The 21640-nt window shown below is 39.7% G+C and overlaps 3 protein-coding genes across 4 annotated transcripts; all 3 read left to right on the forward strand.

The window, feature by feature from the left end:
- The first annotated feature begins 203 nt into the window (after positions 1 to 203).
- Positions 204 to 2067, forward strand: LOC101734074 (interferon lambda-3). Its single transcript, XM_031892120.1, has 5 exons — positions 204 to 350; positions 828 to 905; positions 1112 to 1255; positions 1381 to 1461; positions 1731 to 2067. The coding sequence occupies exons 1-5, from the start codon at positions 204 to 206 to the stop codon at positions 1818 to 1820; spliced, it is 540 nt and encodes a 179-aa protein (XP_031747980.1). The 3' UTR covers positions 1821 to 2067.
- Positions 2068 to 11059: 8992 nt separating this feature from the next.
- On the forward strand, positions 11060 to 13074 carry LOC100329164 (interferon lambda3). 2 transcript variants are annotated; one of them, XM_012968130.2, is made up of 5 exons: positions 11060 to 11206; positions 11571 to 11648; positions 11869 to 12012; positions 12262 to 12342; positions 12824 to 13074. In XM_012968130.2, the coding sequence occupies exons 1-5, from the start codon at positions 11060 to 11062 to the stop codon at positions 12911 to 12913; spliced, it is 540 nt and encodes a 179-aa protein (XP_012823584.2). In that variant the 3' UTR covers positions 12914 to 13074.
- A 4051-nt stretch (positions 13075 to 17125) lies between these two features.
- il28b.1 (interleukin 28B (interferon, lambda 3), gene 1) lies at positions 17126 to 19913 on the forward strand. The gene is made up of 5 exons (NM_001171763.1): positions 17126 to 17272; positions 18607 to 18684; positions 19120 to 19263; positions 19433 to 19513; positions 19824 to 19913. The coding sequence occupies exons 1-5, from the start codon at positions 17126 to 17128 to the stop codon at positions 19911 to 19913; spliced, it is 540 nt and encodes a 179-aa protein (NP_001165234.1).
- Positions 19914 to 21640: the final 1727 nt, after the last annotated feature.

A 21640-nucleotide genomic window follows, 5' to 3' on the forward strand; every position in this document is an offset into this window, starting at 1 on the left:
CACATATGTAATAGGCTGTGTGTTGTGTGGTGGGTGCTGTGCACCTGTGCATATATGGGATTTGCTGTTCATGAGATATGGCTTGGGTGTTTGTGTATATGCTACATGAGGGTGAGAACACTCACTAATATTGTACATGCACTCACTGATCTCTCACAGGGTTGCAGAGTCCTTGTTGAATACAGAACATTAATCCAGAAGCCATGGAAATTCCTATCAGACTGGCCGCCATGATGGTCCTGCTGGTGACAGTGACAGCGCATCCACACAGAAAGCACTGCCACATGTCCAGATACAGATCTGTGTCCCCCAGTGATATAAGGGCAGTCAGACGCCTGCACAATGAACATGTGAGTGTGAGACACACGTACAAAGCTTGTGACTGCGCCCCATTTATCAGAAGGGGCAGGATGGATTCATTGGGAACCATGTGGAAGTGCAGGACTGTGTTTGGGCACAATACCTTAATGAATTACATCAATATACACTCTCCATTATATCTATTTTAGAGCATACGGTGTGATCATAATTTCACCAATATTTGCAGACTTAGAGGTATAAGGGAGCATTCACAATATCCCATGCAGTGTGTAAAGTGCAAAAAACACAGCAATTAGCAATTTTTTTTGTACATTGGCCCCTTCATGGGGCATTTTGCAAATAGCCGCAGGCCAAAGCACAGAGTGAACTCCTTGCTGAATCTAGTGTTGCATGTGTTAGGCCGTTCTAGATAAATAGGTGTTTCCCAGGGTTCATCTGTATGAGTGATTATAACTGCCACTGCCCATCTGTACATACAGGACATTACATAGTCTGTTCTTCTCTAGGAGAAAAGCCCTTTCAGCAATGGGATAAAATGTCAGAAGAAACTGTTTCGCCAGAAGCCATCTGTATGTGACCTGAAGGTAAGGAAATGTACTTCTGATGAGTTTCTGATGAGTATAAATAAGGCACATTGCATTTTACCTGTCCCTCTTTGGGTTTCTTTTGCAAGTACTGACATTTCCCTTGTACCTACCCATGATATTAAACCTCCTAAGTACCACCTCTTGCTCTCTCATGAGGTATCTCTTATATCTGCAGTAAAGTGACATTTTATCCTGTTCCTCAGGCAAGTGACAGACTGATTCTGACTCTGGAGAGAGTTACCATGGCTGTACGTGTGCTGACAAACATGACAGAGTCTCCACTTAGTGAATTCGTATCCCAGCCGCTTGAGTTTTTCCATAGCCTGGAAGATGATCTGAAGCACTGTGTAAGTTCAAATGGGCAATATACAAGGCATACTAGGAGAACTCTAAAATGCAGAGGTACAGGGTAACTGTCTTCTACAGGCAAATCAATGCTTCATTTTCTAACAATGTCTGTTTTCCCCTACAGAGGAAGTCTCCATTGTACAGTGACCCTCCCTCCCAACAGCTGATGCCGTGGCTGAACCATCTCAAGCATTTCAGGGAAAGGGTGAGGATACTGTAGATGAGCAGAGGATGAGGGGTAGGAAGGGGAGCAGACAAGAATATATTCCCACATTGTACTTAGCGGGCAGCATGGACAACAGGTTGTATGCTGTATAGGTGCTATTGGTAGTGACGTTGGATTCATTTTACAGAATGTGAAATCTCAGGCCACTATCAAAGCAAATACAAAAATTCCCCAAACTGAGTTGCAGCTATTAGGATTTTCTAATTTTTGTCAGATTTCTGGACTAATATGTTTGTCCCTCTCTGTAGGTTTCCTCTCAGTGTGTGCAGGATGCCGTGTTACTCAGCCTAACCCAGCTCCTAATTGAAGATGTAATGTGTTGGGCTAATAAGGAATAATGCCCTGCTCTCTCCAGGAGCAGAGTCAGTAGAATCCATATGGACAGATTATCCCACAAGCTTCCCCTGCTCTACAAGCCTGCACATCCCTATCAGAGCCCATACACAGGAGGCACCGGATCATTTACTCCTGCTCCAGACTGTCAGTCATTCACAGCAATCCTCATATAGAGTATGGGCAGTACCCAGCTTCTTATACCTCTACCTGCCATTGTGCCCATTGGACTGATAATTGGACTGGACTGGACCAATCTACACTTACTAAATCAAAGGCTGCTTGTTGCTGGCCCTCTCTATATTTTATGTAACTATTATTTTAATCTTATTTATACTAATTTATTATTTTTGTAGTTTGTTAATTCATTGTATATTAACTCCCAGGAGGGGATATTGCTAATAGTATTATATGTTTGTTGTTTTTATAAAAATGATCGTGACTGTTTATTTATTTTGCTATTTTGTTGAATTAAAATGACATCATTACAGTGATTGAGGCTATCTATATTTAATGTAACTAATTAGAGTATTACAGCTAATATTATTTTAATCATATTAATTTATTTTTATAGTTTATTAATGCATTGTATAAAAACACCCAAGAGGAGATATTGCTAATAGTATTATATGTTTGTTGTTTTTAAAAATATGACCATGACTGTTTATTTGTTATGCTATTTTGTTGAAGTAAAATGACATCATTACAGTAATTGTGGCTCTGTGTGCAATATGTAGCTATTCACTTTAGTGCAGTAATAAGTAATCTCACAATTATAACTGTGCCAGTATTACTGAGCATCACAAAACATCATGTGAAAAATACAAATCACACCAAACACTGCAGTGGTATCTGCCCATAGGCAGAAGGGTTGGGGTGCAACACAGAAGGAGGGAGGAATCCTGAGCAACTAGGTGACCTCCAAATTTGTAGAGGCTCTTGTCTCAGTACCAAGGAGAGCCCCTGCATTGTTTACACCTCAGGCTCAGACTGTGAGGAGCAGTGCCTGCCCTCTGCTGCCTGTGTGTATGGCACACAAGCAGTATAAGGCATACAGAGTACTGCCTGTGTGTGCCATACTCTGCCTGCCCTATGCTGCCTGTGGGAGGTGAACCTGGCAGGGGTTTGTTTTGGGAGTTTGTTAGCAGTTGGAAATAGCCATTAAATGTTCCCTAAGGTGTGTAATTATGTGCTGGGGGTTGCTGTGCTATCCACAGGGGAAGAGGGGGCATATGGATTTAAGGGTGTGTATTAATATGATATAATATAATTCTTTCACATATGAATGATGGTTGATATCCCTGCAGTGAGCACCAAGCATTTGTTTTTTTGCACTACCACCATTAATGTGGGCATGGTCTTAAAAGCTCTTGTGATAACATGGGTGTGGTTTGAAGTAGGTGTGGTTTAAAAAGGGGGAGTGGTCAAAATGGCTTCCAATAGCGGCCCTCCACTATGTATGCTAGAGAAATTCTACACAAGTACTTAAAAAATACTAAACCCAAGCATTATACAATTCACATATGAACATGTTTTCAAAATATCTAAAAAGATTGCAATGTGCAGCTAATTATTATGTCTGTAGGAAGTCTAAAATACAAGGTGTGAATGAAATAGTTTTGCCCAAACTCTTCAATATATATAAATGTCTTTTATGGTGAAATATTATTCTAAAGTGGCTTCCCGGGGTTACCCCTGTCCTGAAATATAGAAGACTGTAGGGCTCATTTACTAAAGTAAGTCAGCACGCAGAGGGCAAAATCCAGGCACTTTTGTACCAATCTCTATCAAGCATAACGTCCTGCACCTGGCTGTAAATGCTGCATCATGTACATCAGCACCCATAGTACTTGTGCCCAGTAAAGGTGAATGGTGTTGGCCCAAAAAGCCTCTTTGAGACCAGAGACTGCAACTTCTCAATAATTTCAAGGGAGCTTTGGGTATAAAAACAATTATTCATGGTTTCCTGGTTGTGTAGAAAGACATTGTGGTGTAATCTTACTGTTAGGTCTGTCTGTAACACACCTGGGTAAATTTGTGTCTGGTGATAACAAATAGAAACCAACAAGCCTATATCTACTGGCTGCAGGTAGAACAATGAAAGCAGAAATCTGTGAATTACTGTTGAGGGAAATTTGTCCAGTGTTTATAAATAAACACTATGGGGCCGATTCACTAAAGGTCGAAAAAATGAGGGTTATTTTTAGCATTCGATTCACAAAAAAGACACTTGTCTGAATTAAGAAGCGATGTTAGTGTTGTTATTTATGTTGCGATGACATATTTTTAAGCGATATTTTAAACCATGCAATATATTTATGCATTATTTCGTAGCACGCAACATTAGCACATGCTATTACGCACGTAACCATTACTTTCTGAAACCTACCGTTCTGAAAATTACCATTTCCCTAAAACTGGAGGATGCATCACCCAAGGGCGAACACATACTTTAAAAAATCCGACTGGAAACTCCATCTTGTCACCACAGACAATCACCAGCTGCAATGTTGTTTAGTAACGCCTACTCCTGTTTCAGAGTAATTATCGCCCCATTTTATGTTTCAACGCTTAAAATATCTCTGTGAATTATGTGTTAGTATTATTTTTATCCGACAATTACCTCAATGCGATGGAAATAACGCTTTGCGATAATTGGGGTTATTGCGCATGCAATATGAGTAGTAAGGCATGCGAAATGACTATGATGAATCGGTACTTAATTAACGAACACTTTTTAAGGGATAGTCCCGGATAGTTCAATCAATCTATGGGGGCAATTGGGGGCACTTACTATGGGGGCATTGTCTATGGGGGCAATTGGGGGCACTGTGTGTGGGGCCCCTATAGTAGGTGGTTTTTTTTATTATTTTATTTTTACTTCCGTAATATTTGGGGGAGGGGCACAAAAGAAAATTTCTGCTTAGGGCACCCATTTGGCCAGCAGCGGCCCTGCTACCTATAAACACGTAATCTTCTCACCTGCTAAGTAAGTAAAGTGAAAGATCCCTGTTAGTTCCCAGTTATTCTCTCACCAATCCTATTGTAACCAACAGAGCCAGACATACAGAAAGAGATCCTGCACTTGCACAAATGCATTTTCTTTTCATCTGGGAATCCAGGTATAAAAGGATAAAGATGGGAAGCACTGGGACAATCTGAGAGGCCAGGTAAGGGAGCCACATATGTAATAGGGAGGCTAAGGGGCACATTTACTAATCCACGAACGTCCGAAAAGCGTCCGAATGCGTTTTTTTTGTAATGATCGGTATTTTGCGATTTTTTCGTAAACTGTCGCAACTTTTTCGTAGCTGTTATGACTTTTTCGTAAATTGTCGCAACTTTTTCGTAGCGTTACGACTTGTGCGAATTGTCGCAACTTTTTCGTAGCCGTCGCGCCGAGTACGAAAGATTCGGATTCATTCAAGCTTCAGTATCGTGACTTTCCTTGGGCCAGGTTGGAGCTGCAGAGTGCCATTGATTCCTATGGGAGGCTTCCAAAATCATGCAAAGTCTGAAAGTTTAGCCCGCCGTTTATGAGCGCTCAATACAAAAAGGCGCTACAATATACGAGCAAATCGTAACGGCTACAAAAAAGCCACGACAATTCGCGCAAGTCGTAACGGCTATGAAAAAGTCGCAACAATTTACGAAAAAGTCGTAACGGCGACGGAAAAAATCGCAAAAAATACGAAAAAGTCTCAAAATGTTCGGATTAATAAATGTGCCCCTAAGTGTTGTTTGGTGGGTGCTGTGCACCTTTGCATATATGGGATTTGCTGTTCTTGAAATATGGCTTGGGTGTTTGTGTATATGCTACATGAGAGTGAGAACACTCACTAATATTGTACATGCACTCACTGATCTCTCACAGGGTTGCGGAGTCCTTGTTGAATACAGAACATTAATCCAGAAGCCATGGAAATTCCTATCAGACTGGCCGCCATGATGGTCCTGCTGGTGACAGTGACAGCGCATCCACACAGAAGGCACTGCCACATGTCCAGATACGGATCTGTGTCCCCCAGTGATATAAGGGCAGTCAGACGCCTGCACAATGAACATGTGAGTGTGAGGTAGACAGGTAGAGATTCCCACATTGTACCTAGTGGGCATTATAGACAACTAACACTGTTTGTTGTATAGGTGCCATTGGTTGTAAAGCACTATTAAAGCACATACAAAAATCCCCCAAACTGAGTTTTAAAGACAATTATAATTGTATCCATATTTCCTAAAGTTTGTCAGGTCTCTGGACTAATACGTTTGCCCCTCTCTGTAGGTTTCCTCTCAGTGTGTGCAGGATCCCGTGTTACTCAGCCTAACCCAGCTCCTAATTGAAGATGTAATGTGTTGGGCTAATAAGGAATAATGCCCTGCTCTCTCCAGGAGCAGAGTCAGTAGAATCCATATGGAGAAATTATCCCACAAGCTTCCCCTGCTCTACAAGCCTGCACATCCCTATCAGAGCCCATACACAGGAGGCACCGGATCATTTACTCCTTCTCCAGACTGCCAGGCATTCACAGCAATCCTCATATAGAGTATGGGAAGTGCCCAGCTTCTTATACCTCTACCTGCCATTGTGCCCAGTGGACTGATAATTGGACTGGACTGGACCAGCCTACACTTATTAAGTCAGAGGCTGTTTATTGTCGGGCCCTCTCTGTATTTTATCTAACTAATAAGAAAATTACACATTATTTTATTCTTATTTCTATTAAAATGTATTATTTTTGTACTTTATTAATGCATTGTATATTAACTCCCAGGAGGAGATATTGCTAATAGTATTATATGTTTGTTGTTTTTAAAAATATGACTATTTATTTATTATGCTATTTTATCGAATTAAAACAACATCATTGCAGTGATTGAAGCTCTCTATATTTAATGTAACTAACAAGAGTATTGCAATTAATATTATTTTAATCGTGTTCATATTAATTGATTTTTTGTAGTTTATTAATGGATTGTATAAAAACTCTCAAGAGGAGATATTGCTTATTGCATTATATGTTTGTTGTTTATAAATATGACCTTGACTATTTATTTGTTATGCTATTTTGTTGAAATAAAATACCCTTTCCCAGTTCAGCCTCTAGCAAAGTCTGTTCCCCAAGAGCTCTACTTGCCCCTAAGTACCTCTCCCTTTGGATAGACAGTTGCTCCCCATAGCAGGCATTCAAGAAACACTTGTCCTCACACAGGGGACACAAACCAGAGAACAGCAGTTACAGCAACTTAGTAGACCTGTCTCCTTATGGTCTGAAACTCAATGCAAGGCAGAGTACAGGTGTTGGTTACTCACTCACTGATCTGGTCTCTCTATCTCTCTCTCTCTCTGGCTGGAACTGCGGCAGGGCTCATTTATAACCTGCTGATTTTTGGCTCCAAAGTCAGGCTCTCCCTTTCTCCCAGAAGTGCACTGGGGCTCCCAGCCAGTTGGGTTTCTCTCTAGACTGTAACCTGGCTGGATGATGTCACAGACAGAAAAACAGGGTAAAGAGTTCTCTGATACCCTACATGTATTTACCCTGCCATGTCTGGCAGCAAAAGGCATGAGTATAAGGAAAGAGCAAGAGTAGAAGAACCACTAAAAGGGCCAAAGAATCTACCAAGCGGTATGAAAATGTAGCGCATACAGAGCAGAGATAAACTGCCTGTCCTTAGTTCAAATCTAGTATGTATTGTTACATGTACAAATATATATCTTTTTTTCCACCTATATCTGGATCTGCTGCCTCCATGGAGGAATTATTTGAATGCAGGTTAAACCTGATGAATTTTTTTTCATTATTGTCACCTACTCATCGGCGAAGTGGCTTTAATGTATTTGGTTTTCTAAAATATATGAGCAAATGTATTCAAATTCAAGATCACATTTTCTCTGTGATTCAAGAAAATCACAGCAAAAAATTGCCATCTTTTTTAAATCCAAGTTTTTGAACTTCAACTTTCAAGATTTACCAATCGAAGAATCTCAAACTGAATTAGAGAAATTTGGCAGACAAAATCAAGTCATTGGGAGGTGCATTTTCAACATTAAGCAAATTGGGTGATTTTTTTTTTAACAACCTCATTTTTACAAACTCATTTAAAATGACTAGAACAATGTGATCTGAGGGCACCAGAAGTTCTTGCAAACAACAAAACAGTGTCTGTTGAACATCCACAGGGTTTACTCACAATACCGCTTCTCTGAGGCAAGTGGTACAGGCAACATCACATGCAGAGTGTAATACAGACAGACACTCTCCTAAGGACAGATTTGACAGGAATATCACTTCACCTCTGCCACACCCCATAGTGGATCCCCTCAGGGAATTTCTCTATCCTGATTCCCTATTCAATGGGATACTACAGGCAATTTGGCCTGGGAGAGATACCTCCAAAACTGCCAGTCCTATGTAGGAGCTCAGAACTGCTCTCTCTAGCTCAACCCTAACTGCCTTACACTCCAGGTGGTAGATTTATTATGCTACAGTATGTTAGAAAAGGTGACAAAATTTGCCACATATCGGCAGACTTTGCTATGTAAAAAATGGTGTAAAATATGTGTAAATGTTCATGTTTTTTCTTCTGCTGGAACTTAAGTAAAATAGCGATGTAAAATCTGGCATTTGGACGCGAAACTTCTCCATTTGTTTTACACAACTTTTGACACCATTTTTGGCAAATTTCAGTTTACACAGCATAATGAATAGGCCCCCTGGTGTGTACTATTATGGGAGCTACACCAGCCACTAACACCTCATCATGGGGCCCTGTTTCCTGACTTTAACTGGGCCTGTGCATCAGCTCTCAACAACATCCATTCTGTTCTTTAGGTGGAATCCAAAGAGGATGTACCACTCCTTTTCCAGCACTATATCAAAGAAAGTGGTCACCCTACCTGCTAGCCAATAGCAAACATATGTAAATGAACTTTTTTAGATAAATTCCCTTCTGCCCAGCAACTAAAGCTGACCATAAACGGTAAGATCTTCTCCCGATATGCCCACCTATGGATGGGTAATATTGGGCTAATTCGGTCATTTGGCCCTAGGGCCAAAAGATTGAATTAAAATGATGGGTATAGGCACTTCCAGTTCATGGACCACATCAATGAGCCGATGCGGTCCCCGATCCAACTAAAATATGAAACCTGCCCAATCGAGATCTGGTCGATTTGGTCGGAGATGGGCAGATGTCAGTCAGGGAGGCCCGTCATTCGTGCCCATACACGAGCGGATAAGCTGCTGAATCGGTCTGAAGCACTGATATCGGCAGCTAAAATTGGCTGTGTATGGCCACCTTAAGGGAACTGAACCTGTAGGGATTTATATAGGGGATGTTAACACTATGGGTCACTACAATAGTCATTCATAAGGGTGTGTGACTATACAATTCAACAAGTAATAAAAATACTAAATAAACTCAAACATTATACAATTCACATATGATGCTTTCAAAATATTCAAGAATATTGTAATTGTTATGCCTGTATCAAGTCCAGAATACAAGGTGCGAATAAAATAGTCCTGCCTAAGGACTTCATTAGAGATGAATGATTTTAAAGGGGTTATTCACCTTGAGTTAACTTTTTGTTCTTCATTTTTTATTATTGGTAATTTTTTTAATTATTTAAATTTTTGTTATGATCTCACCAGTTTGGAGTTTTAGCAGCTGTCTGGTTGCTAGGGTCCAAATTAACTTAGACTCCAGGGAGTGGTTGGAATGAGAGACTGTTATATGAACAGGAAAGGACCCAAATACAAAAATAAGTTATACAAAGTAACAATAACAATAAAACTGTAGCCTGATGCAACAATAGTTTCCTGGCTGTCAGGGTTAGTCAGGGTCACCACCTTTCCATTGTCAGAAAAACCAAGGTGGGGTGGGGGCAGGGTTTGACATTGAGGATGTGGCCAGTGACATCATAGGCAGGGTTATGATGTGGTGATCAGTCAATCTAAAGCAGTCCTACCCATTTTCCCTTATTTGGAAAACCGAGCTGGCAGCCCTCCTGTAAACTGGACTGTCCATGTCAATACCGGGCAGTTGGTAACCCTAGTAGAAAGATACATTTACCATGCTGAATTCTTCTGCAAATATATATATGATATTGTGGGTGTAACCTTACTGTTAGGTCTGTCAACACACTTGGGCAAATTAGTTCCTGAGCAATAACCAGTTGTCACCAATCGGCATTTTTAAAGTGGCTGCAGGTACAATAATGATAATATAACTACTGTTGTGATCTACGCAATAAAGGTGTCTGCAGGTTAAAGAACCGCATGGTGTCAGCAGCTTTCATCTTTCTTGATTTGAATATTATAACTATGGTGGAGTACTGCTGAGTGGCAAATTTGAGCAGTATGAAGTATGAAAATACAATTTTTGTGTCCGTAGAAACCACACATTTGGTACCCTATGAATTTGTTGTATTAGTTTACTCAGATAACAAATTCATATTTAGAACACTTTAGGGCTCAGATATTACTAATATTTTTACTCTCTATGCATCAGTTTTACTCTCTATGCATAATTTTTCTAGATTTCCAGTATAATAGCCTCCACCTGAAAAACAGCATGCACTCCTCCTTACATGAGATGTAATCATACAGATGCAAATAAACTTCTTTGTAGTTATATATTTACTGTGATGCTGTTTTGCTATATGCCTAGTTATATTAATACATTACCAGTGTCACTAGGTGGCAGTGCTCCCTACTGATAATCTCTGCAGGTGGAAGGTGTGCACTGGAAGGCAGACAATGACAGAGTGAGTAACTGGAGGAATTCCCTACCTATAAACACGTCACCTCCTCACCTGCTAAGTAAGGAAAGTGAAAGATCCCTGTTAGTTCCCAGTTATTCTCTCACCAATCCTATTGTAACCAACAGAGCCAGACATACAGAAAGAGATCCTGCACTTGCACAAATGCATTTTCTTTTCATCTGGGACTCCAGGTATAAAAGGATAAAGATGGGAAGCACTGGGACAAACTGCAGCTCAGAAGCACAGAGGAACCATCTGAGAGACCAGGTAAGGGAGTCACATATGTAATAGGCTGTGTGTTGTGTGGTGGGTGCTGTGCACCTGTACATATATGGGATTTGCTGTTCATGAGATATGGCTTGGGTGTTTGTGTATATGCTACATGAGAGTGAGAACACTCACTAATATTGTACGTGCACTCACTGATCTCTCACAGGTGTGCGGAGTCCTTGTTGAATACAGAACATTAATCCAGAAGCGATGGAAATTCCTATCAGACTGGCCGCCATGATGGTCCTGCTGGTGACAGTGACAGCGCATCCACACAGAAGGCACTGCCACATGTCCAGATACAGATCTGTGTCCCCCAGTGATATAAGGGCAGTCAGACGCCTGCACAATGAACATGTGAGTGTGAGACACACATACAAAGGGGTTGTGACTGTGCCCCATTCATCAGAAGGGGCAGGATGGATACATTGGGAACCATGTGGAAGTGCAAGAGAGTGTTTGGGGATACCTTTATGAATTAAACGCTCCATTGTGTCCATTTTAGTGCATGCTGGTGTGTTCATAGATCACCCCAATATTTGTAGACCTAGTGATACAGACAGATCATTCCTTTAAATACATAATGAATAAAATCCCTTCTACTGTTAAACTATATCCTGTATCATTTCAATGTACCTCTCAGGGGTCATTTATATGAATGATTATAACTGCCACTGCCCATCTGTACATACAGGACATTACATAGTCTGTTCTTCTCTAGGAGAAAATCTCTTTCATTGATGGGATAAAATGTCAGAAGAAAATGTTTCGCCAGAAGCCGTCTGTATGTGACCTAAAGGTAAGGAAATTTAGTTCCCACACTCATAGGATAAACCCCATCTCAGTTTTTTTAAGGGACATTGTTTTTTACCTGTCCCTCTTTGGGTCTGTTTTGCAAGTACTGACAGCATTTCCCTTGTACCTACCCATGATATTGAACTTCCTAATTACCACGTCTTGCTCTCTTGTGAGGTATCTCTTATATCTGCAGTAAAGTGACATTATAACCTGTTCCCTAGGCAAGTGACAGAATTATTCTGACTCTGGAGAGAGTGACCATGGCTGTAGATGTGCTGACAAACATAACTGAGTCTCCACTGAGTGAATTCGTATCCCAGCCGCTTGAGTTTTTCCGTAGCCTGGAAGATGATCTGAAGCACTGTGTAAGTTCAAATCGTTAATATGGTCAGTAACTGTCCCCATAGTCAATTGTTTTCTATCGCCTAAAAATGGATGTACAGAGTCACATGTCTGTATTGCACACACATTATAATCTGCAAGGAATTGGGGCTCCTGCATAGAATGCTGTCTCTGCTGTTAATAATAATACAAAGCATAAAAGGGGAGACATATAAAGGGTACAGGGTCTCCTACAGGCATATCAACACTTCATTATCTATTTTCCCTTACAGAGGAAGTCTCCATTGTACAGTGACCCTCCCTCCCAACAGCTGATGCCGTGGCTGAACCATCTCAAGCATTTTAGGGAAAGGGTGAGGATACTGTAGATGAGCAACGGGGGTAGGAAGGGGAGCAGACAGGCAAATTCTCATAATGTATTTTTACATATACAATATCTGAAATTTCCAGACATTATCTAAACACATTAAAAGATATTAATATTAAAAGAGTGTTTAAATATGTTATAGAATGGCCAGTTATTAGCAACTTTTCACTTGATATTGAGTCATTCTTTTTTTATAACTTTTAAATTATATGCTTTCTGTTGTGACTTTTTCCAGCTTTCAAATGGATGTCACTGATCCTGCAACAAAAATTATTGCTGTTTCAGGCTAAACATTATTGTTACTTTTTATTACACATCATTCTATTTAGGCCCTCTCCTATTCATATTCCAGTTTTTCTTTCCAACCACTGCCTGGTTGCTAGGGTAATTTAAGGATAAGATGCATGTATGACTAAATGTCCTAAAATTTGTCAGCTCGCTGGACTAATGTTTGCCCCTCTCTGTAGGTTTCCTCTCAGTGTGTGCAGGATGCCGTGTTACTCAGCCTAACCCAGCTCCTAATTGAAGATGTAATGTGTTGGGCTAATAAGGAATAATGCCCTGCTCTCTCCAGGAGCAGAGTCAGTAGAATCCATATGGAGAGATTATCCCACAAGCTTCCCCTGCTCTACAAGCCTGCACATCCCTATCAGAGCCCATACACAGGAGGCACTGGATCATTTACTCCTTCTTCAGACTTCCAGTCATAAACAGTCACAACAATCCTCATATAGAGTATTGGAAGTGCCCAGCTTCTTATACCTCTACCTGCCATTGTGCCCATTGGACTGATAATTGGACTGGACTGGACCAACCTACACTTATTAAATCAGAGGCTGCTTATTGTCAGGCCCTATCTGTATTTAATGTAACTAATAAGAATTACACAAATTATTATTTTAATCTTATTTATATTAATTTATTATTTTGTAGTTTATTAATGCATTATATATTAACTCCCAGGAGAAGATATTGCTAATAGTATTATATGTTTGTTTTTTTTATAAATATGACCATGACTATTTATTTGTTATACTATTTTGTTGAAATAAAATGACATAATTACAGTGATCATGGCTCTGTGTGCAGTATGTAGCTATTTACTTTAGTGCAGTAGTAAGTAATAACACAATTGTAACTGTGCCAGCATTACCATCTCCTAACATCACACGATGTGCAACATACAAATTGCACTAAACACTGCAGTGGTACCTGACCATAAACAGGAGGCTTTGGGGTCCAACATTAGTCAGGGCCTGAAGAAGGGAGGAATCCTGAGCAACTGGGTGACTTCCATAATTGTACATGCTCTTGCTCTAAGTTTTAAGTTCATAAACAAGGGGACAGGTAAGATAGCAAAAAAAGAATCATGAAGAGGGAGAGGGAATGCATCAAGTAGTATAGTAAATTAACCAAATGGAGAAGTAAAGCAGGCAGCAAAATTGAAGGCATTTCTGAATTAGACCAAACATGCACACTTGATTCTTCTAGGACTCATCCAATTGTGCAGGGTTGAACCTGACGGATATGGGCTTTATTTATCCTTAGCTATTATTATTCTAGGAGGAGTTAGCACTTTCCATTATGTTGATGTTTTTAACTATTATGTGATGCATAAACCATACACAGTGTGCTTAGTGTTCAGGGGCCACTGGCAACTAGGTATATACAGTGGTGTGAAAAACTATTTGCCCCCTTCCTGATTTCTTATTCTTTTGCATGTTTGTCACACAAAATGTTTCTGCTCATCAAAAACCGTTAACTATTAGTCAAAGATAACATAATTGAACACAAAATGCAGTTTTTAAATGAAGGTTTACGTTATTAAGGGAGAAAAAAAACCTCCAAATCTACATGGCCCTGTGTGAAAAAGTGATTGCCCCCCTTGTTAAAAAATAACTTAACTGTGGTTTATCACACCTGAGTTCAATGTCTGTAGTCACCCCCAGGCCTGATTACTGCCACACCTGTTTCAATCAAGAAATCACTTAAATAGGAGCTACCTGACACAGAGAAGTAGACCAAAAGCACCTCAAAAGCTAGACATCATGCCAAGATCCAAAGAAATTCAGGAACAAATGAGAACAAAAGTAATTGAGATCTATCAGTCTGGTAAAGGTTATAAAGCCATTTCTAAAGCTTTGGGACTCCAGCGAACCACAGTGAGAGCCATTATCCACAAATGGCAAAAACATGGAACAATGGTGAACCTTCCCAGGAGTGGCCGGCCGACCAAAATTACCCCAAGAGCGCAGAGACAACTCATCCGAGAGGCCACAAAAGACCCCAGGCCTCACTTGCCTCAATTAAGGTCAGTGTTCACGACTCCACCATAAGAAAGACACTGGGCAAAAACGGCCTGCATGGCAGATTTCCAAGGCGCAAACCACTTTAAAGCAAAAAGAACATTAAGGCTCGTCTCAATTTTGCTAAAAACATCTCAATGATTGCCAAGACTTTGGGGAAAATACCTTGTGGACCGACGAGACAAAAGTTGAACTTTTTGGAAGGTGCGTGTCCCGTTACATCTGGCGTAAAAGTAACACAGCATTTCAGAAAAAGAACATCATACCAACAGTAAAATATGGTGGTGGTAGTGTGATGGTCTGGGGTTGTTTTGCTGCTTCAGGACCTGGAAGGCTTGCTGTGATAGATGGAACCATGAATTCTACTGTCTACCAAAAAATCCTGAAGGAGAATGTCCGGCCATCTGTTCGTCAACTCAAGCTGAAGCGATCTTGGGTGCTGCAGCAGGACAATGACCCAAAACACACCAGCAAATCCACCTCTGAATGGCTGAAGAAAAACAAAATGAAGACTTTGGAGTGGCCTAGTCAAAGTCCTGACCTGAATCCTATTGAGATGTTGTGGCATGACCTTAAAAAGGCGGTTCATGCTAGAAAACCCTCAAATAAAGCTGAATTACAACAATTCTGCAAAGATGAGTGGGCCAAAATTCCTCCAGAGCGCTGTAAAAGACTCGTTGCAAGTTATCGCAAATGCTTGATTGCAGTTATTGCTGCTAAGGGTGTGGCCCAACCAGTTATTAGGTTCAGGGGGCAATTACTTTTTCACACAGGGCCATGTAGGTTTGGATTTTTTTTCTCCCTAAATAATAAAAACCCTCATTTAAAAACTGCATTTTGTGTTTACTTGTGTTATCCTTTACTAATAGTTAAATGTGTTTGATGATCAGAAACATTTTGTGTGACAAACATGCAAAAGAATAAGAAATCAGGAAGGGGGCAAATAGTTTTTCACACCACTGTATGTCTCCAGAAATGTTTTTTTTAATTCCCTATAACTATGTAGTTTCAGATATAAGACATTCATATTTGGAACACTATAGCAACCCCATCAGCCCATATCTTATTTCAAGCCATCTGGCATTTTCTAAAATCCACATATTTATAGTGCAGTCTGGCCTGCCCTTTAAGGTTCATTTACTAAAGTGTGGTAAGGTGCAAAGTTATGGTTGCCACTTTTTTTTTGTTTAATATTGGTCTTTGTTTCGGGGGTGAACCACAACTGCATTTGGGGGAGGGGCTATAATGTAAGGGGTGAGGAAATGGGCAGACCAAATGGGGGAAAGGGTAAATGTGATTGACAAACGTATGGGGAAATGGGCCGAATGGGTGAGGAAATAAGTGGGGCAGAGGTTAACCTGAGTATAAAGCCTGATCAGTGCGGAGATGGTGAGGAAGGGCCATTGATTTATAGGGTATTATAAAGTTACTGGCAAGTACATTGTCCGTAACTTTGTAATACTGGTGTCGGCCCTATATGGTAGTTTACCGGTTAGACCAGTTAAATACTGGCAAGGTGGCAACTTCATGCAAAGTGCCAAGCGCAAGGCTTGTTGTTTGACCACAATGTCCTTGTTATACTTTGTGGTACCTTACTGTAATGTGCAAACACTACAGAATGTTCTTCACCATAAAATGATTGGCAAAGGACAGAGGAAGTACACCTGTGTTTGAAATGTAAAATACAATTATGTAAGAACATGGTCACCTTACCTCCACTTTTGAGGATATTAGAAATCACATTATAAGTGACAGTCTAATATCATTGACAATAAGCCTTAGACCTAAAAGGGCTGCTTAAATGTAAAAATTGGCAAAATACCTGTGCACGGTAAGCTCCAGAGTCCTAGAAAACTGAAAATGGTATTATATTGTTTCTGCCACTAGATGGAGCTATCAACTACTAAAGGATTGTTACAGGTAATTGTAATAAAAGGAGATCATGACTGTGTGACTGAAGGAATTTCCTTCACTATGAACATAACGTCACCTCCTTACCTGGAAACTGAAAGTTCCATGGGACTTACCTTATTGATTATACACAGAGCCATATGTAAAGAAAGAGATTTGCACTTGCACAAATGCATTTTCTTTTTATTCGGAGATTAAGGTATAAAAGGATAAAGATGGGAATCACTGGGAGAAACTGCAGCCCAGAAGCACAGAGGAACCATTTGAAAGCACAGGTAAGGGAGTCACATATGTAATAGTGTGTTTGTATTGAATGCATAAATGATGGAAATGCAGATTTTTTTGTGCTAGACATTTTTTATGCTGGAACCACTGTGTTTATATGAAAGTAAATACTGGACTTATGCTGTGCTGGACTTATACTTATGTTGTGCACCTATGAATGAAAAAATGTTGCTTTGTTTATACATACATGTGCTACACTGAATTTTACTGTGATTTCTCACAGGTGTACAGAGTCCCTGCTGCATACAGAACATTAATCCAGAAGCCATGGAAATTCCTATCAGACTGGCTGCCATGATGGCCCTGCTGGTGACAGTGACAGCGCATCCACACAGAAGGCACTGCCACATGTCCAGATACAGATCTGTGTCCCCCAGTGATATAAGGGCAGTCAGACGCCTGCACAATGAACATGTGAGTGTGATATGATAACATGTCTGAAACACATGACTGTATAATATGTAACTAGAGGTAATATCTTCTTGTAATAATGTGCAGAAGCCCAACAGTGTTGCCTAACATATATATATAATTCCTCCTTTGTTGTGACTGTTTTGTTAGCAGGAGTCCATTATGCAGGGCATTATCTGTTTATTGGTAATCCGTACTGCAAGGACCAAACATGGAGTAGCTTTAATCTCGCTATTTGCTGTGTTTAGCGTAACAGAAATGCAATAAAAGTAGGGATGCATTGAACCCCCAAAGCCACCCTGATGGATTCTGCCAAATCCCGAACCGAATCTGAACCCTAATTAGCATATGCTAATTAGGATCAGAAGGGGTTAAAAATCGCTTAATATTTGGTTGCACACCCTTTGGCAAAAATAACTGAAATCAGTTGCTTCCTATAACCATCAATAAGCTTCTTACACCTCTAACCGGGAATTTTGGACCACTCTTCCTTTGCAAACTGCTCCAGGTCTCTCTTATTGGAAGGGCGCCTTTTCCCAACAGTAATTTTAAGATCTCTCCACACATGTGCCTGCACCCGAATGAATGAGATACGCTTGGGTGCAGGCAAATGTAGCCGATATACGCATGAAAACGTGAGACTTTGCATTATCTTGTATTTTCGTGCGTATATCGGCTACATGTGCCTGCACCCGAGCGTATCTCATTCATTCGGGTGCAGGCACATGTAGGAGGCGTAGGGCTGAATTTTCAGCAATCGCTTTTACGCTTGCCGAAAATATCCGCCCTATGCCTCGTGTGGCATTAGCCTAAAGGAGCATCGCATGTTTGAAACAATCTTATTTATCCACAATTTTGAAAGGGTGCCAATAATTTTGTCCAGCCCATTTTTGGAGTTGTGTGTGACAATATGTCCAATTTGCTTTTTTCCTCCCTTTTTTTTTGTTTTGTTCCAATACACACAAAGGGAATAAACATGTGTATAACAAAACATGTGTTACTGCAATACTTTTCTGTGAGAAATACTTGATTTTCTGGAAAAATTTCTGGGGTGCCAACAATTTGGGCCATGACTGTATTAGCTAAAAGTAGACAAATGAGTGAATGGTGTGTGCATAACAGAGATCACATTCTTTAGACTAGAAAATACCTATATAAATACCGAGGTGTATCAGTAAATGGTGAGTAACTGATTTTTAAAACAAATTTGTATATAATTATAAAAGGAATGTGAGGCACTTATCTATTATGTACAGTGATACAGCATTTTAATTTAATATTTTCTCCAACTGTCTTCAAGTTCATCTATAAAATATATTACATATATTCCTCTACAGGAGAAAAGCCCTTTCAGTGATGGGATCAAATGTTACAGGAAGATGCTTCGTCAAAAGCCGTCTGTGTGTGACCTGCAGGTAAGGAAACACTGTCCTTTCTAGGCTAGAAAATGATTTCCTTGTCATCATAATACTGCTTTTCCCAAGTCCTACACTATGGGGCAGATTTATCAAACTGTGAGTTTAGAGCTTAATACATAAAAATTCACCAATGTTCACCAATGTCCTCATTCATTTTTAGAATGGTATTTATCAATGGGTGAAATTTAGAACTCACAGTATGATGAAGAAGCTTCTAAAAATCCCATAGGAATGAATAGAACATAGGTGAGTTTTTATGTATTAAGCTCTAAACTCACATTTTGATATATCTGCCCTCCTTGTGTCTGTTTCTCACTGCATCCCTTTGATGTCACTCACATGAATACTAACAAATCTTGCTATTTTATGAAGCCATAGTGCTAAACTTTCTCTTCTTATATATCTGCAATGACATTTTCTCCTCTTCCTCAGGCAAGTGACAGACTGATTCTGACTCTGGAGAGAGTGACCTTGGCTGTAGATGTATTGACAAACATGACTGAGTCTCCACTGGCCAAACTCTTATCCCTGCCACTTACAATGCTCCTTAGCCTCGAGGATGATCTGAAGATCTGTGTAAGTTCTATGGTTCCACTGTGGTAAATTCCTTATTAAAACATATAGTGCTGAAGTCAGAACAGAATTTTCCAGTCCCCAATCTTTTGGGTTACGTCCCCTTGAATTGCAGTCATTTACATTATAGTCATTACAATATTATAGTTATTTCTTACAATCTCTTTTACAGAGGAAGTCTCCATTGTACAGTGACCCTCCCTCCGAACAGCTGATGCCGTGGCTACACCATCTCAAACATTTTAGAGAAAAGGTGAGAATTTTCAGACAAATCGAGGGTTGGGGTGTGGAAGATAATGTGATACAGTTAATGCTGCTATTAGCTGCGACTGAAAATAGGATTTTTATTCAGATCCTATCAAAAAACTGAATACTAAATTACTTGGTCACTGCGCTTTCTCATTAACAAATAATGTGAATTGATTAATATGTGGCACTCCTGGATGCTGTTGATGCCACAGTAGATAAAATTTGTGATCCTAATTAACAGCATGACGTTATTTAACAACATTTCCAATCCATAAACAGTAGTAAAATTTTAAATATCTTTGTCCTCTCTGTAGGTTTCCTCTGAATGTGTCCAGGATGCCGTGTTACTCAGCCTAACCCAGCTCCTAATCGAAGACATAATGTGTTGGGCTAATAATGAATAACTATCAACTACAACCAGGATCTGATCCAGGAAACCAAAATGAACATAATTTATTCTTTGTTGTCCAAGCTTACCCTCTGCCCTTACAGATCTGCCCAGCCTCACATGATCCATGCACAGGTGGCACCACATATTCTTCTGCTCCAAATTTGCAATTATTAAGGACAATTCTCAGAGAAAGTTTATATAATTAAGCTTCATGTCGGTTTGAATCAGTATTTACTAGAAACTTGCTTCAGTTATACTTATTAAAAAGCAAACATTTATGTCAGGCTTATTGCAGCAGTGCATAGTGCCTGATGTAGAACATTTTATGTACAGCAACCACTCTGCAACAAAAGTTGGACTTTCAGTGTCCTTTCTAGTCTCCTGTCTTACCTTACAATTCACCTCCCATCAAGCACTGACCTGTGTATATTCAAACCGGTAGTGGTGCCCACTAGGCATTTGCAAAATATAATGAGGGGAGCTTAAAAAGGTAAGCAGGGACGTGGACAGACACAAGTTTTAATGCATAAAAGTCCTGTAAAATGGAAATATATTAAAATGCACTGCCTCAGACTTGCATTTTGATGGACCATAGTGTTGCACAAGGTTTTCAATCAATTTTTTTATTTATGCAAATGTATTGTATGCTATATTAATATTTATATAAATATTATGTTTTATTTATTTATGCCCAGGGGGAAACATTACTAATATTATATATACAGCCTAAGATTATTTGTTGTGTGGTGTGCCAGTTTGTTTACATATTTTTTACAGTAAATAATTGTTATAAAGTTTTGTTTGCTATGTTGTTCATACAAAATAAACCTATTTTATTAAGATTTTTGCTCTGTATGAATTCTTTGTGTAACCAGGCATATGCAATTTAACAATAAAAACTGTACCAATAACATCTTTCACAAAACTTCCTGTGATAAATGTGCCTTGTACAGGTCTGAGTTCCCTTATCCAGAAACCCATTACCCAGAAAGCTCAGGATTACAGGAAAGCCATCTCCCATACACTTTATTTGTAACAATAAGCTTTTCTCTGTTATAATAAAACAGTACCTTGTGCTTGATGGGTTGACAAAAGACCAAAATCTGAGAAAATAAGCTGGGTTTATGTTTAAATACATTTTCAGTATATTTTAGGTATGGAGATCCAAATTATGGAAAGGCTCTTATCCAGAAAGCCCCAGGTGCCGAGCATTTAGGTCCCATATCAGTACTGTAAATCCCAGTAATAACTAAACAGTGCTTTTTAATAACGAGCTACATGATCTCTAACTCAAAATGCTTTGTGCTGGTGGCTTTGATCAGTAACCATTTCAATAACTATAGCTCATGTACTGACAGCAGATACTGAGATGTGATTCATGGCTATGAAAACATTGAAATTCTTCTTCTATATCCCTTCACATCTATGTCTGGCTAAAACAACGCAATCCCTTTACATAAGCTTCTAACGCAAACTCACACGTAATAGTAGTACAGAGTAACAGCTTATTGTATTTCAGTCAAGTTCAGACCTTGATAAACATTGCAGCTGCAGCATCCCCTAGTTTATTTGCTCTTATTTATTACCCCCTCCCTTATTCAATTCCCGCTTTGCCACACTCAATATGGAGACCACAAACACCCTGCGACGATCGTATCTTTTCTGGCACATCTGTCAAATTGTCCAGTTGCTGTTGGATAAGTTTTTTCTATCTTAGGTCTCCGATTGGCCTACTATCCT

The sequence above is a fragment of the Xenopus tropicalis genome, chromosome 8 (assembly GCF_000004195.4).
Source record: "Xenopus tropicalis strain Nigerian chromosome 8, UCB_Xtro_10.0, whole genome shotgun sequence".
Lineage (NCBI taxonomy): Eukaryota > Metazoa > Chordata > Amphibia > Anura > Pipidae > Xenopus > Xenopus tropicalis.

Excerpts from the sequence above, each read along its gene's own strand:
- LOC101734074 (XM_031892120.1), top strand. The coding sequence starts at position 204 with ATGGAAATTCCTATCAGACTGGCCGCCATGATGGTCCTGCTGGTGACA. Across the intron at positions 351-827 it reads GACGCCTGCACAATGAACAT|GAGAAAAGCCCTTTCAGCAA; the intron begins GTGAGTGTGAGA and ends GTTCTTCTCTAG. Across the intron at positions 1,256-1,380 it reads AAGATGATCTGAAGCACTGT|AGGAAGTCTCCATTGTACAG; the intron begins GTAAGTTCAAAT and ends TTTCCCCTACAG.
- LOC100329164 (XM_012968130.2), top strand. The coding sequence starts at position 11,060 with ATGGAAATTCCTATCAGACTGGCCGCCATGATGGTCCTGCTGGTGACA. Across the intron at positions 11,207-11,570 it reads GACGCCTGCACAATGAACAT|GAGAAAATCTCTTTCATTGA; the intron begins GTGAGTGTGAGA and ends GTTCTTCTCTAG. Across the intron at positions 11,649-11,868 it reads CGTCTGTATGTGACCTAAAG|GCAAGTGACAGAATTATTCT; the intron begins GTAAGGAAATTT and ends CCTGTTCCCTAG.
- il28b.1 (NM_001171763.1), top strand. The coding sequence starts at position 17,126 with ATGGAAATTCCTATCAGACTGGCTGCCATGATGGCCCTGCTGGTGACA. Across the intron at positions 17,273-18,606 it reads GACGCCTGCACAATGAACAT|GAGAAAAGCCCTTTCAGTGA; the intron begins GTGAGTGTGATA and ends ATTCCTCTACAG. Across the intron at positions 18,685-19,119 it reads CGTCTGTGTGTGACCTGCAG|GCAAGTGACAGACTGATTCT; the intron begins GTAAGGAAACAC and ends CCTCTTCCTCAG.